General features: G+C 45.0%; 1 protein-coding gene across 2 annotated transcripts in view; it reads right to left on the reverse strand.

Annotated features, from left to right (window-relative positions):
- LOC106605026 (ubiquitin carboxyl-terminal hydrolase 45) overlaps positions 1-13,239 on the reverse strand; it is a 50,593-nt gene extending 37,354 nt beyond the window's left edge. For both annotated transcript variants that reach the window (XM_014200249.3, XM_014200248.3), the window contains exons 1-5: positions 12,953-13,239; positions 8,921-9,029; positions 8,474-8,643; positions 8,168-8,268; positions 7,769-7,869 (exon numbers count right to left, since the gene is read on the reverse strand). In XM_014200249.3, the coding sequence (XP_014055724.1) occupies positions 7,769-7,869; positions 8,168-8,268; positions 8,474-8,643; positions 8,921-9,023 (475 nt within the window). In that variant the 5' untranslated portion in view covers positions 9,024-9,029; positions 12,953-13,239. The remainder of the gene's footprint in view (positions 1-7,768; positions 7,870-8,167; positions 8,269-8,473; positions 8,644-8,920; positions 9,030-12,952) is intronic.

Genomic DNA, 13,239 nt, shown 5'->3' on the forward strand with positions numbered 1-13,239 from the left:
AATTTCAATATTTCTACATACACAGCCCTGACTGGCAGATAGGATCAACTAGACTCTAGTCTAGAGCCTACCCCGCTTACCCCTTCAAAGTAGGAGGATACATTATGCAAATAAATTATGACTGGTCATTTGTCAGAATAATACTAATCAGATTGTGATGTCATGCTGTGGGCCAAAAACTCCATCCCACCTAAACATGCTGAAATTCAAATACAAAAAGCTCTTACACTAGTAAAATGGCATTATCAGAAGTTATTTCAACCTCATAGTGGGGAAATATCATTAAGAAATAGTGAAAATCATGTTATTGACTGCACTGTCCCTTCAACAAAGTTGACATGGGTTCTCTCATTTGCTATTGAAGAATCCCCATTTTCCATGTCATCAGCTTTAGAAATCGAGCTGTGGTTCTTATACAAAAAAATGTATTGATACGTTATGAGATTGTATGCTGGTCTGAAAAATGTAATTAAAAAGTATCAGCTCAAAAAGCACAAGCAATCTATTAAACGTATAGCCATCGGTTTTGGTGTATGAGTAGGAGAGGCATGTGGAAGAAAATACTAAAGATCCCATACAATTGTGTGTGTCCTTGCTGTTGCAAGTACAAAAATAACAAAGAGGGTTGGGGAAACATTTCTCACTACCAGAAAATAATGGGCAAAACGCAGCGAGCACCAAGCTCTGATGCCTATTGAAAGGAAACATTTTAATTTCCTCCACAAAGACACCCCAGCTGTGTTACAAGCCGAAGACTAGCTCCCTGAGGTCATGTCTCCTTTTAGTGGGACTCTGGTACTTGAGCTGAAGGCCTTGTTGGTGAGAGAGTACAGTTAATAGATTTTCTTTCTTCCCTGAGCTGTTGTTGAACAAAACTATTATGGATTTAGAAAAATTCTTGCTGGGGCTCTTTTGTGCCTGGGGTCTATGGTAAAAAGAGAATACAAAAACAGACTGCCTAAAAACCTGGCCTTCAAGCAGAAATGCAATTTCACCAGCTCCCCATCTGACAGCAGCAGTCCATTTTTGCCACAACAATGGCTGCCTGCTTTCTCTCCCAGCCAGTGTGGAACAATCAGGTGGGAAGAAAGGTAACGGGTAATGTATAGGTAAAGGGGAAGGGATGTTGGCGCCCAGCAGTGTTCACCCTCTGTGACCCCTCAACACTGGACCCCTGCCACCCCCACAGACTCAAAGGGACTGATCAAAAAACAAAGGATCAGGTACATCGACATGTGACTGATGCATCGTGCAGGTTTTGTTTATTCCACTGAGTGAGTAGATGGGTGACAGGAAGTTATTTAGAGAGAACACCATGTTTCATGAAAAGGAATGCCCAGCTCTGCCATCACAACCAGAGTGAAAGTAATTTATGAGGGAACAAGATGGAATTTCAGTTCTGTGTAGTCCTGTACGCTTTGTCAAGGCAAGTGAGAGGACGACTGGAGAATCTAATTGGATACTGGTATGTTCAAACCGCAGTGCCCTTGAAGCTGAGGAAATAATACTGGAGGTACAGCACCATTCTGTGATTTCTAAAGACACAGGAAGAGACTTGTAAAGTCCAATACAAATAAACTCAGATACCAACAACAACAAAAAAACAATGTACCTATTCACACATTCTATACAATTCTAATCAAATCAAAATTGATTTGTCACATACACGTGTTTAGCAGATGTTATTGTGGGTATAGCGAAATGCTTGTCAATTGAAGGAATGTGTGTGTGTGTGTGTGTCCAGTCATTGAGTGTGTTCATCCCTGGGAATGCGCTGCAGCTGTTTATCTCCAGCACTTTGGAGTCGTTGTTGGACCCTGGCTCCCACAAGCATGCCCCACAGGCCCTTCCCAGAGGTGCTGAGACATGCAGCGTTGGACAGGGGGCACAGTGAGGTGGGAGGGGGGGGGGGGGGGGGGGGGGGCTCAGCTCAGTGGCAGGACCCCACACAGCTGCTCTCGTTCTTCAGGGAACCCAGCCGGGGAGCGTCGCTCAAGCGAATAATGCCACTAATGAGTGTGGCCATGCGGCACAGGCGGGGAACTGGAGCGTCACTCCCACAACACTACAGCCTGCCTGACTGACTGTGGTGGACCAGCCTAAGCTTGGACATGAACATGGGGCAGGCGGGAGGAAGAGCAGCAGAGCTGGAGGTAGGAGGCTCAGGACAGGCAGGAGGCTCAGGACAGGCAGGAGACATCCATAGGGCAGATCAGTAAGGGCAGTTGGTAGTCTTTAGGCCAGGGAACTTTATTAAAACAGGGCATCACAAGGAATGTGAATCTACCATATGAGAGATGGGGGCGGGGGTCTAGGAGAATGTAGTGGACTGGGTGAGGGTGGCTCAGCTGGCTGGGATAAGGTGGAATTGGCTTGGTCTGTACAGTTTGGGATACGCATGGCTAGGCTACAAAACCACTTTTGTGAAGAGGCAGATTCATGAAACAGTCATGGCGAGTGCAGAAAAGACAGAATACAGACATTTCCAAGGAAATGAATCCTGTACAAGCCCCTTCACAAAATAATTTACCAAATCGCTTATTACATATCATTTCAATAGGAGAAAAAGCTGTACAATGAATCAGCTTTACAAGTTTTCAGTTGTTGCCACCTGTGTGGCCTCCAAACAGCAGCTTTTCATTTCAGTGATGTCAGCAGTTAAGCCATACTGTGGCCCTGACCAACATGAATGGGGAGGTCATCACAGCTTTCGTGAACTTAAAACCCACCTCAGTGCATATTTTAATGCAGAAATGTGCTGTAACAAAGCTTTGAACATTCTTGAACCTGATGCAACCATGGCAAATGATTTGTTTTGCACAGTAATACCTCTGTTATTACATGCAACATTCTCAGAGGATTGTTGACCTATACGGAACATGATGGTTAACAATAGGGATGTAATGACTCACCAATAAACATTTGAACTGGGGACTGATGCGTAAGATATATGTGCATCTGTTGCAGTACAAACCGATCCAAATTAAGCATGCATCGGTCAGAAAACCCATTCAAATGTTAAGAATCGCCTTCACAAGTGATGTTTTTTACTCATCGTTTTATTCCAAAAATAAAACATAAAAAAAATCTGTTATGACTGAACTGTTGCGTCCTCTCCTTCAGTTCAGTAGTCTATTGAACTTCTATGCATGTAAGTGCATACAACTGTCTGATAACAACTGTGCACACAGTGCTGTTTTAGTTGAGTGACAACCAATGTTAGGTCATTGTTAGGTCATTGTTACCAAATGCGCTGTAGACAATTGTACCGGAGTTTTACCGGAGTTGTGTAGCCTACGGGAGTGGAAGCAGCAACTCCGATCCAACTGCTGATTGGGGTTTTCAATCATTCAGATTGTTCAGGTTCATCATAAGAAATAGTTTTGCTTTAAAGTGTCAGTATATTTGGTCATTTTTACATGAACAGCGCAACTTCATAAAAGGACAGCAATCATTTCGCATTCATTGGTCAGAGCTTAAATTCCAAACGGTCTAAACCAGGGTTCCCCAACTGGCCCCCCAAATTAATTATGGATATTTTTTTCATATAAAAAATAAATAAATAAATAAATAAATATCTTTTTTTTTGTATTTAAAATAAATCTCACACCCGAGATGCAAAAACTCCCAAATGCAATGTCCCAAGAAGGAAGTTACCCTACCTAAATAATGAAAAAGTAACATTTTAACCTAATTCATGAGGAGAGAATGCAGGAGACGGTCAACTAATAAAGCAGGCAGCGGAACATTTTGTTGTGCTGCTGAAACGTAAAGCTGCAACCGCAGTGCAATCAATAGGAGGTGAACAGCGCCTGGTGCTGATAATATAGCTACCTTGTTATGCAACATACAGAGAAAAACTACACCAGTCGAGTAATTCATTTAAACAATCATCTTAATTTTAATTTGACCTCACAAACAGCAAGAGGGCTTAATTGGAGTCTATTTCTTACGAGCCTATGCCTATGTAAAATAACAACTGGCTGAGGTAGGCTGAGACTGACGCTTAACAGCATCTTCCACAAAAAAAAAAAAAAAATGGCCTAACCGGACAAAAATGTAGCATAAATAAAACAATATTTTAAAGAAAAAAAGGCAATGTCTGAATGTCTGTATGGTCTTCCCTGTGGCTCAGTTTGTAGGGCATGGTGTTTGCAACGCCAGCATGGTGTGTGCAACGCCAGGGTTGTGGGTTCGATTCCCACGGGGGGCCAGTACAAAAAAAAAATTGAAAAAAGAAAAAAATGCATGAAATGAAATGTATGCATTCACTACTGTAAGTCGCTCTGGATAAGAGCGTCTGCTAAATGACTAAAAAAAATGTATCGGGATAGCCTGTTCCCGTAACGACAGAACAAACAAAACATCCTGTCAGCTTGAGACCTAAATATCCCTGGATAAGCACTCACGATAATGTTAGTATTTACTAAATACAGTCATATAGGCCACTAGGCTACTTACTCAATCGGAAAAGTTGTATTTACCCTTGGTCACGATCTTGTGGATGTCGGGTGAGATGGATGTGATTTTGACCTCGATTGACTTATGTGAAAGCCGGTTCCTGTCGTGAGTCTATATTGCGTACATAGAGGAAAATGAGTACTATTACAGGTGTAAGTCAATCCAAACATTGTTAGCACGTAAAATGCAAGTATCTTTATTGTGCTGTATTCCTCTGAGCATCCCACCCAAAACACACAAGGACTCAGTGTTCCTGAGCGCATCCCTGATTTGGCTCAATGTCTGGAATTCAATCAGCTCAGTTTGAATTGCAGCCTCATCTAGCGAGAGTATCGTTTTCTTAACAAAGGAGGAGAATTCTCCACCTGGGCTGACTGTGAAAGGATCACGTACTAACGCAATGATATCTTTGGGCATGCTGTAGTCTTCAAATCTGGTGGAGAAGTTGTCCCTCAGGTGCTTGATGAAATCTTCCACCACCTCTGTGACAATGCTGCGGCCTGCAGTCGTTTCTTCAGCGTGCTGAAGTGCAATAGCCTTCCAGATGACAAGTCCAAATCGAACAACTCAAACTTCGAAGTAAAGGCCTCAAGTTTTTTCACCATGTCCACAACAGTTTTTCCTCTTCCTTGTAACTACAGATTTAACTTGTTTATGTGACAGAATGTTAGCCCAAAAAGCAGTGTGTGTACATTTACGTCATTTAGCAGACGCTCTTATCCAGAGCGACTTACAAATTGGTGCATTCACCTTATGATATCCAGTGGAACAACCACTTTACAATAGTACATCTATATCTTTTTTTTTTTTTGGGGGGGGGGGTAGAAGGAATACTTTATCCTATCCCAGGTATTCCTTAAAGAGGTGGGGTTTCAGGTGTCTCCGGAAGGTGGTGATTGACTCCGCTGTCCTGGCGTCGTGAGGGAGCTTGTTCCACCATTGGGGTGCCAGAGCAGTGAACAGTTTTGACTGGGCTGAGCGGGAACTATGCTTCCGCAGAGGTAGGGAGGCGAGCAGGCCAGAGGTGGATGAACGCAGTGCCCTTCTTTGGGTGTAGGGACTGATCAGAGCCTGAAGGTACGGAGGTGCCGTTCCCCTCACAGCTCCGTAGGCAAGCACCATGGTCTTGTAGCAGATGCGAGCGTCAACTGGAAGCCAGTGGAGTGTGCGGAGGAGCGGGGTGACGTGCGAGAACTTGGGAAGGTTGAACACCAGACGGGCTGCGGCGTTCTGGATGAGTTGTAAGGGTTTAATGGTACAGGCAGGGAGCCCCGCCAGCAGCGAGTTGCAGTAATCCAGACGGGAGATGACAAGTGCCTGGATTAGGACCTGCGCCGCTTCCTGTGTAAGGCAGGGTCGTACTCTGCGAATGTTGTAGAGCATGAACCTACAGGATCGGGTCACCGCCTTGATGTTAGCTGAGAACGACAGGGTGTTGTCCAGGGTCACGCCAAGGCTCTTAGCACTCTGGGAGGAGGACACAATGGAGTTGTCAACCGTGATGGCGAGATCATGGTGTAACTTGCAGTTAAGGCTTCAATGTTTCTGCGTCGGGCCTCTATCTGGGGCGGGAAGGCCACTTTGAAAGTTCCATGCTGAGATTCATAATGATGTCTGAGATCAAATTCTTTGCAAACAGCGACATTTTCATTGCAACTAAGACACACTGGCTTGGCATTGGGAAAATATGGTAAGATGAACGCATATCTCTCTGTACATTCTTTCCTGAAACTTCCATTTTCATTATCCACTTTTCTTTTGATACTTTGAGAGCGACATTTTCTCTTGCTATCAAGCTAATTGTTCTCAACAAATGTTGACATTAGAAAAAGTAGTGTAGCCTATAGTAGGCTACGTAGACCTGTTTTTCCCCACCAATCAACACACATAGAAAGACAAAAATAATAATTGAAGAGACATGGTGATTTTATGAGCGTAATCTGATCAACATTATTATGTTATTGTCACTGAATTTATTATGTACTAATCAGATGTGTTAAAAATGTTGTTCAATTTGTAGTGTAGACCAACTAAATGTGCTAATATACTAATTATGTTCTGGCCCGCAGACTATTAGCTCAGAAAGAAATTGGCCCGAGACATAACCTAGTTGACGAACCCTGTCTAAACCATTCGCTTTCGAGACGGGGTAAAATCCAAAGCTGCATAATATTAATTGGCTAAATGCCATGGTAATTTCTAAATATAAATATTGACATAGTACTAGCTCAAAACATTTTGAATCTGTAAAAATGACAAGTTAATTAGTGGGTGATGGTGATTCCAAATAAAAAGTAGGGGGACAAAAAGCATACATTTCCACCACCCCTAATATTGATAGTGGTAGATGCTCAGCTGCCTACACACGCCATGGACACACACACACACACACACACACACACACACACACACACACACACACACACACACACACACACACACAGAGAGAGAGAGAGAGAGGGCCACTCAGCTTAGAGAAGTAACCTCAGACAGATCCAGTTCCTGAGCTCCCTTCAGCAGCAGAAATTAATTTAAATAGAAATGTGTTAATGCAATACATTTTAGTGCATCGAATCGCTTCACATTAATTCGCACCCCAAATCAAACCGAATCGTTTCTAAGTAAAATGCATCATTCCTGTATCATATCGGAGCCCATGCAGCTAGATGTGTATCGAATCTTTCATGAAAAAAAGTGATGCACATCCTTAGTTAACAATTGTATGGGCCACAGCTGCAAAGAAAAAGGTGTCTGGATTCTGGAATCCAAAAAGCCTTGGCCACCAGGGGGAGTTGGTGTGTTGCAATGAACTCCACACCTTCAGGTGAACATCAATGGAGTTACAGGCACCAATGTAAGAATGTAGAGGAGAAGAGTCTCCACAGAGGGTTTCTGCATTCAGTAATAACCTGTATCTCTATGTATTAGCACATATTGTAAAAAACAATAGCAATTGCACTCAAAATACACAGAAGTGAAAGGAAGCTGAAGTGGCTTCTTTGAAATCTAGGCTCTAGCCTAGAAGATAGAATATTTTTTTTGACAGTGGTACTCATTTATTCAATTCTTCAGCTTTTCATTCAGTCCAGCGCCTTTGTCAAAGCCAAGAAACATTAATATTTCAATTTAAAAAGAAGTGGGAGTTGTAGCAGCACCTTGTGCGGTATAGCACTGTTTACCCACCCCTTTTCATTTCAAGTGGTAGCCTGCTGTTCTCTTAGTCTATACATAAATATACCTTAAATTGATCACCTTTCATTGAGTGGCTGGCAACCCGTGGCCTTGTCAGGTGTGTTGAATGTGTTACCTGAGGCTGCCTTGACAGAGTGCTTTTGTAGGAAGTCCAGGGTCTGGGCCAAAGCCTTCTTATTGCAGTGAGTGGAGAGCTCTTCATTACATTCAAAACACCTGTGAACGAATTGGAGAGATAGAGAGAGCAGCAAACAAAGCCATCAGCTTACTGATACGGAATTGTCATTCTTTGAGGTGGTGTGAATAACTACTGCTCACAACATTTACTGGAGATATTCTGAGGCAAAATGTAAATATTCAAATAACTTTTCAGTTCAAGATCCTCTGCTACAATGAACACAAAGGGACAGGAATAGTGCTACATTAGCCTATTTGGAATGGCAGAATGGCTGTAAAAAAAAAGTGTTGTCCTGTTATAATCTGTATATTCCATGTATTGCTGTAGGGTCCTCACCAGGCCTTCCAGGTGCCGAGGCTGATGGTGATGCAGTGGGACTCAGGGTGGAGGGTTTGGTGGTGCTTGGTGGAGTGCTGGCTCTCTGACTGGCTACAGCCCTGTGAAAGGGGTAAAGATCACTGGATCACCATTTCTTAGATAGGCTACCACCATCCATACACTTTGCCGGTCAGATTGTTACAAATTAAACAAACCGTGTTTAATTTCTGAATCACATGTCAAGTGCAGCAATTCATACATCAAAATATTGACAAAACCTTCATCGTCCCACCTTAGATAAAAGCTTTCAAAGTCCAAGCTCACCTGGAAGCCGCACTTGAGGCATACGAGGATGTCGTGGCCACTGGCTGGCTCTCCATCTATCATAGTCCTTTCCCTCAGGCAATCTGAACACATCGACCACATGCTCGAGGTCACTGCCTTCTTGACTGAGCTCAGGTCCACCGCCTTGCTGACATGCTGGCAGGTCAGCCCTGAGGAGCACGAAGTCACATAGATTTTGCTCGCTAACCCAGCATCTACAAATCCCTTAATGACCATGATTTACAATAGATGTCAAATAAAGGCAAATAAAGGCATGAACTACACGAATCCCCTGCCATAGAATGAATCAGACATGATTGGACTAGCCATTACTAGAGCAGAACATGCAGAAGGCTTATTGGGTCAATTAAACTTCTTTAGGCAGCCTGTATAGAAACATATGTTTTTTTCATCACAACAGGGAGCATGAGCTTCCCATGATCTTACCGCTAACTTCGTCCGACGACTCCTCATCTCGAGGCTTCCTCGGCTTGTTAGTCCGCTTAGTCATGTCGGCAGCTTTCAAGGAGAAGGGATCCTTTAGCCGCATCTGTAGCTGTAGATTGGAGAGACATAGGAATATCAGTACTACTCTGGGTTTTAAGCAGTGCCCAAAACCAACCGGGCCAAGAGAAAACATTGAAGGCAAATCTAAGAGCTTTGCTGCATGATTTAGTATAGGGCTGGGCAACTCTAACCAACTCAGTGACCTTGTGGTTTGAGTGTCCGCCTGAGATTGTAAGGTTGGGATTTCGATCCCTGACCGAGTCATACCAAAGCCAGTAAAAATGGGACCCAGTGTGTCTCTACTTGGCACGCCGCATTAAGTAGATTGTCCAATTTGTAAGTCGCTCTGGATAAGAGCGTCTGCTAAATGACATAAATGTAAATGTAGATAGATTGGGGGTAAGGACCTGCGATAGACTAGCGTCATGTCATGAGCCAGCGGGGTGGTGGCACTGGAATCCTCATCTCTCCCAAGTGGACATTCTCTCTTTCTCCCCTGACCCATCTGTCTATCTCCTCATTTGAATTCCATGCTGTCAGTTACCAGCCCTTTCAAGCTTAACATCCTTATCATTTATCGCCCTCCAGGTTCCCTTGGAGAGTTCATCAATGAGCTTGACGCCTTGATAAGTTCCTTTCCTGAGGATGGCTCACCTCTCACAGTTCTGGGTGACTTTAACCTCCCCACGTCTACCTTTGACTCATTCCTCTCTGCCTCCTTCTTTCCACTCCTCTCCTCTTTTGACCTCACCCTCTCACCTTCCCCCCCCCTACTCACAAGGCAGGCAATACGCTTGACCTCATCTTTACTAGATGCTGTTCTTCCACTAATCTCATTGCAACTCCCCTCCAAATCTCCGACCACTACCTTGTATCCTTTTCCCTCTTGCTCTCATCCAACACTTCTCACTCTGCCCCTACTCGGATGGTATTGCGCCGTCCCAACCTTCGCTCTCTCTCTCCCGCTACTCTCTCCTCTTCCATCCTATCATCTCTTCCCTCTGCTCAAACCTTCTCCAACCTATCTCCTGATTCTGCCTCCTCAACCCTCCTCTCCTCCCTTTCTGCATCCTTTGATTTTCTCTGTCCCCTATCCTCCAGCCCGGCTCGGTCCTCCCCTCCTGCTCCGTGGCTCGACGACTCACTACGAGCTCACAGAACAGGGCTCCGGGCAGCCGAGCGGAAATGGAGGAAAAACTTGCCTCCCTGCGGACCTGGCATCCTTTCACTCCCTCCTCTCTACATTCTCCTCTTCTGTCTCTGCTGCTAAAGCCACTTTCTACCACTCTAAATTCCAAGCATCTGCCTCTAACCCTAGGAAGCTCTTTGCTACCTTCTCCTCCCTCCTGAATCCTCCTCCCCCTCCCCCCCCCCCCCTCCCTCTCTGCGGATGACTTCGTCAACCATTTTGAAAAGAAGGTTGACGATATCCGATCCTCGTTTGCTAAGTCAAACGACACCGCTGGTCCTGCTCACACTGCCCTACCCTGTGCTTTGACCTCTTTCTCCAGATGAAATCTCGCGTCTTGTGACGGCCGGCCGCCCAACAACCTGCCCCCTTGACCCTATCCCCTCCTCTCTTCTCCAGACCATTTCCGGAGACCTTCTCCCCTTCCTCACCTCGCTCATCAACTCATCCTTGACCGCTGGCTACGTCCCTTCCGTCTTCAAGAGAGCGAGAGTTGCACCCCTTCTGAAAAAACCTACACTCGATCCCTCCGATGTCAACAACTACAGACCAGTATCCCTTCTTTCTTTTCTCTCCAAAACTCTTGAACGTGCCGTCCTTGGCCAGCTCTCCTGCTATCTCTCTCAGAATGACCTTCTTGATCCTAATCAGTCAGGTTTCAAGACTGGGCATTCAACTGAGACTGCTCTTCTCTGTGTCACGGAGGCTCTCCGCACTGCTAAAGCTAACTCTCTCTCCTCTGCTCTCATCCTTCTAGACCTATCTGCTGCCTTTGATACTGTGAACCATCAGATCCTCCTCTCCACCCTCTCCGAGTTGGGCATCTCCGGCGCGGCCCACGCTTGGATTGCGTCCTACCTGACAGGTCGCTCCTACCAGGTGGCGTGGCGAGAATCTGTCTCCGCACCATGCGCTCTCACCACTGGTGTCCCCCAGGGCTCTGTTCTAGGCCCTCTCCTATTCTCGCTATACACCAAGTCACTTGGCTCTGTCATATCCTCACATGGTCTCTCCTATCATTGCTATGCAGACGACACACAATTAATCTTCTCCTTTCGCCCTTCTGATAACCAGGTGGCGAATCGCATCTCTGCATGTCTGTCAGACATATCAGTGTGGATGACGGATCACCACCACAAGCTGAACCTCGGCAAGACGGAGCTGCTCTTCCTCCCGGGGAAGGACTGCCCGTTCCATGATCTCGCCATCACGGTTGACAACTCCCTTGTGTCCTCCTCCCAGAGTGCTAAGAACCTTGGCGTGATCCTGGACAACACCCTGTCGTTCTCCACTAACATCAAGGCGGTGACCCGATCCTGTAGGTTCATGCTCTACAACATTCGCAGAGTACGACCCTGCCTCACACAGGAAGCGGCGCAGGTCCTAATCCAGGCACTTGTCATCTCCCGTCTGGATTACTGCAACTCGCTGTTGGCTGGGCTCCCTGCCTGTGCCATTAAACCCCTACAACTCATCCAGAACGCCGCAGCCCGTCTGGTGTTCAACCGTCCCAAATTCTCTCACGTCACCCCGCTCCTCCGCTCTCTCCACTGGCTTCCAGTTGAAGCTCGCATCCGCTACAAGACCATGGTGATTGCCTACAGAGCTGTGAAGGGAACGGCACCTCCATACCTTCAGGCTCTGATCAGGCCCTACACCCAAACAAGGGCACTGCGTTCATCCACCTCTGGACTGCTGGCCCCCCTACCTCTGAGGAAGCACAGTTCCCGCTCAGCCCAGTCAAAACTGTTCGCTGCTCTGGCACCCCAATGGTGGAACAAGCTCCCTCACGACGCCAGGACAGCGGAGTCAATCACCACCTTCCGGAGACACCTGAAACCCCACCTCTTTAAGGAATACCTAGGATAGGATAAAGTAATCCTTCTAACCCCCCCCCCCTCCTTAAAAGATTTAGATGCACTATTGTAAAGTGGTTGTTCCACTGGATATCATAAGGTGAATGCACCAATTTGTAAGTCGCTCTGGATAAGAGCGTCTGCTAAATGACTTAAATGTAAAATGTAAATGTAATGTCCAGGGGATATACTTGTTCATCAACCTGCCTCACGCTACAGAAACAGGATATCTATTCTAACTCGTGCAAGGTTACTTACTTAATGGGCATCTCTGGCATTGATGAGCAGCTGTATGTGCAGGCTTTTGTTTCAGCCCAGCCCCAACACACCACCAGATTCAAAGAATCACATAGTCATGGTCTTGAATTGCCACCAAAATTAGAATTAGTTTAATCTAGTGTGGGTAAGAGCTGTAAAGTGGCCAGACTGATGATGCCTGGTCTCCAGAGTGAACTAACGTTAGGAGGGCACAGTCACACACACACAATAATCTAAACGACAATAGCTGAAATCTATTTTGTTCTGTAAAGATGTCGACAATGGTTCATTCAACTAATTTATAAAGTCATCAATTTCAACATGATGTAAAAGCATATGACACAGCTCTATTTTGTAGAAGGCCATAGCTACAAAAACAGAATATTAAACGTTTGTGTTTCCACATCTATTTTAACTGGGTTACACTTAATATAACAATATAAAACCAAGTCAACGTTTAGCTAACGCAGTGCATGACAAGTTAACTAACGTGACAAGTAGCTACTAGTACTGTCAAATTGGTCGCCATATAGACTGTAACGTTAGCTAGCCAAGTTAACTAGGGAGTTCGTGGTTTTAAAAGCTTTTTACTACTAGCTATTTAGCTGGCATGCCACAATGCCTCTGAAGATATAAAAAATATGATGTTGCTAACATGAAACAACTCACCTCTTTGATTTTGCCCTTAAACTGGCCAATGAGCTAGCAAGTTAGCTAGCTAGCTAATATGTCAACACACTGTAGCGTCGTAGCTTATTTCAAACGATTGAGAACTTTATTGTATGTCATACACGATAAGAAACTCGAATGAAGTCCATATAATACTTGTAGCTAGTGTCCAAACGCAAATTACAGTTTCAGTTATAATCTTGACTTTCTAAAACTGTCGGGAACATCGAAAGCTAGCATCTGAACCCACAAAAAGTCACATGGTCAAATTGCTGAAGTCAACATGT

The sequence above is a fragment of the Salmo salar genome, chromosome 05 (genome assembly GCF_965601325.2).
Source record: "Salmo salar chromosome 05, fSalSal1, whole genome shotgun sequence".
Taxonomy (NCBI): Eukaryota; Metazoa; Chordata; class Actinopteri; order Salmoniformes; family Salmonidae; genus Salmo; species Salmo salar.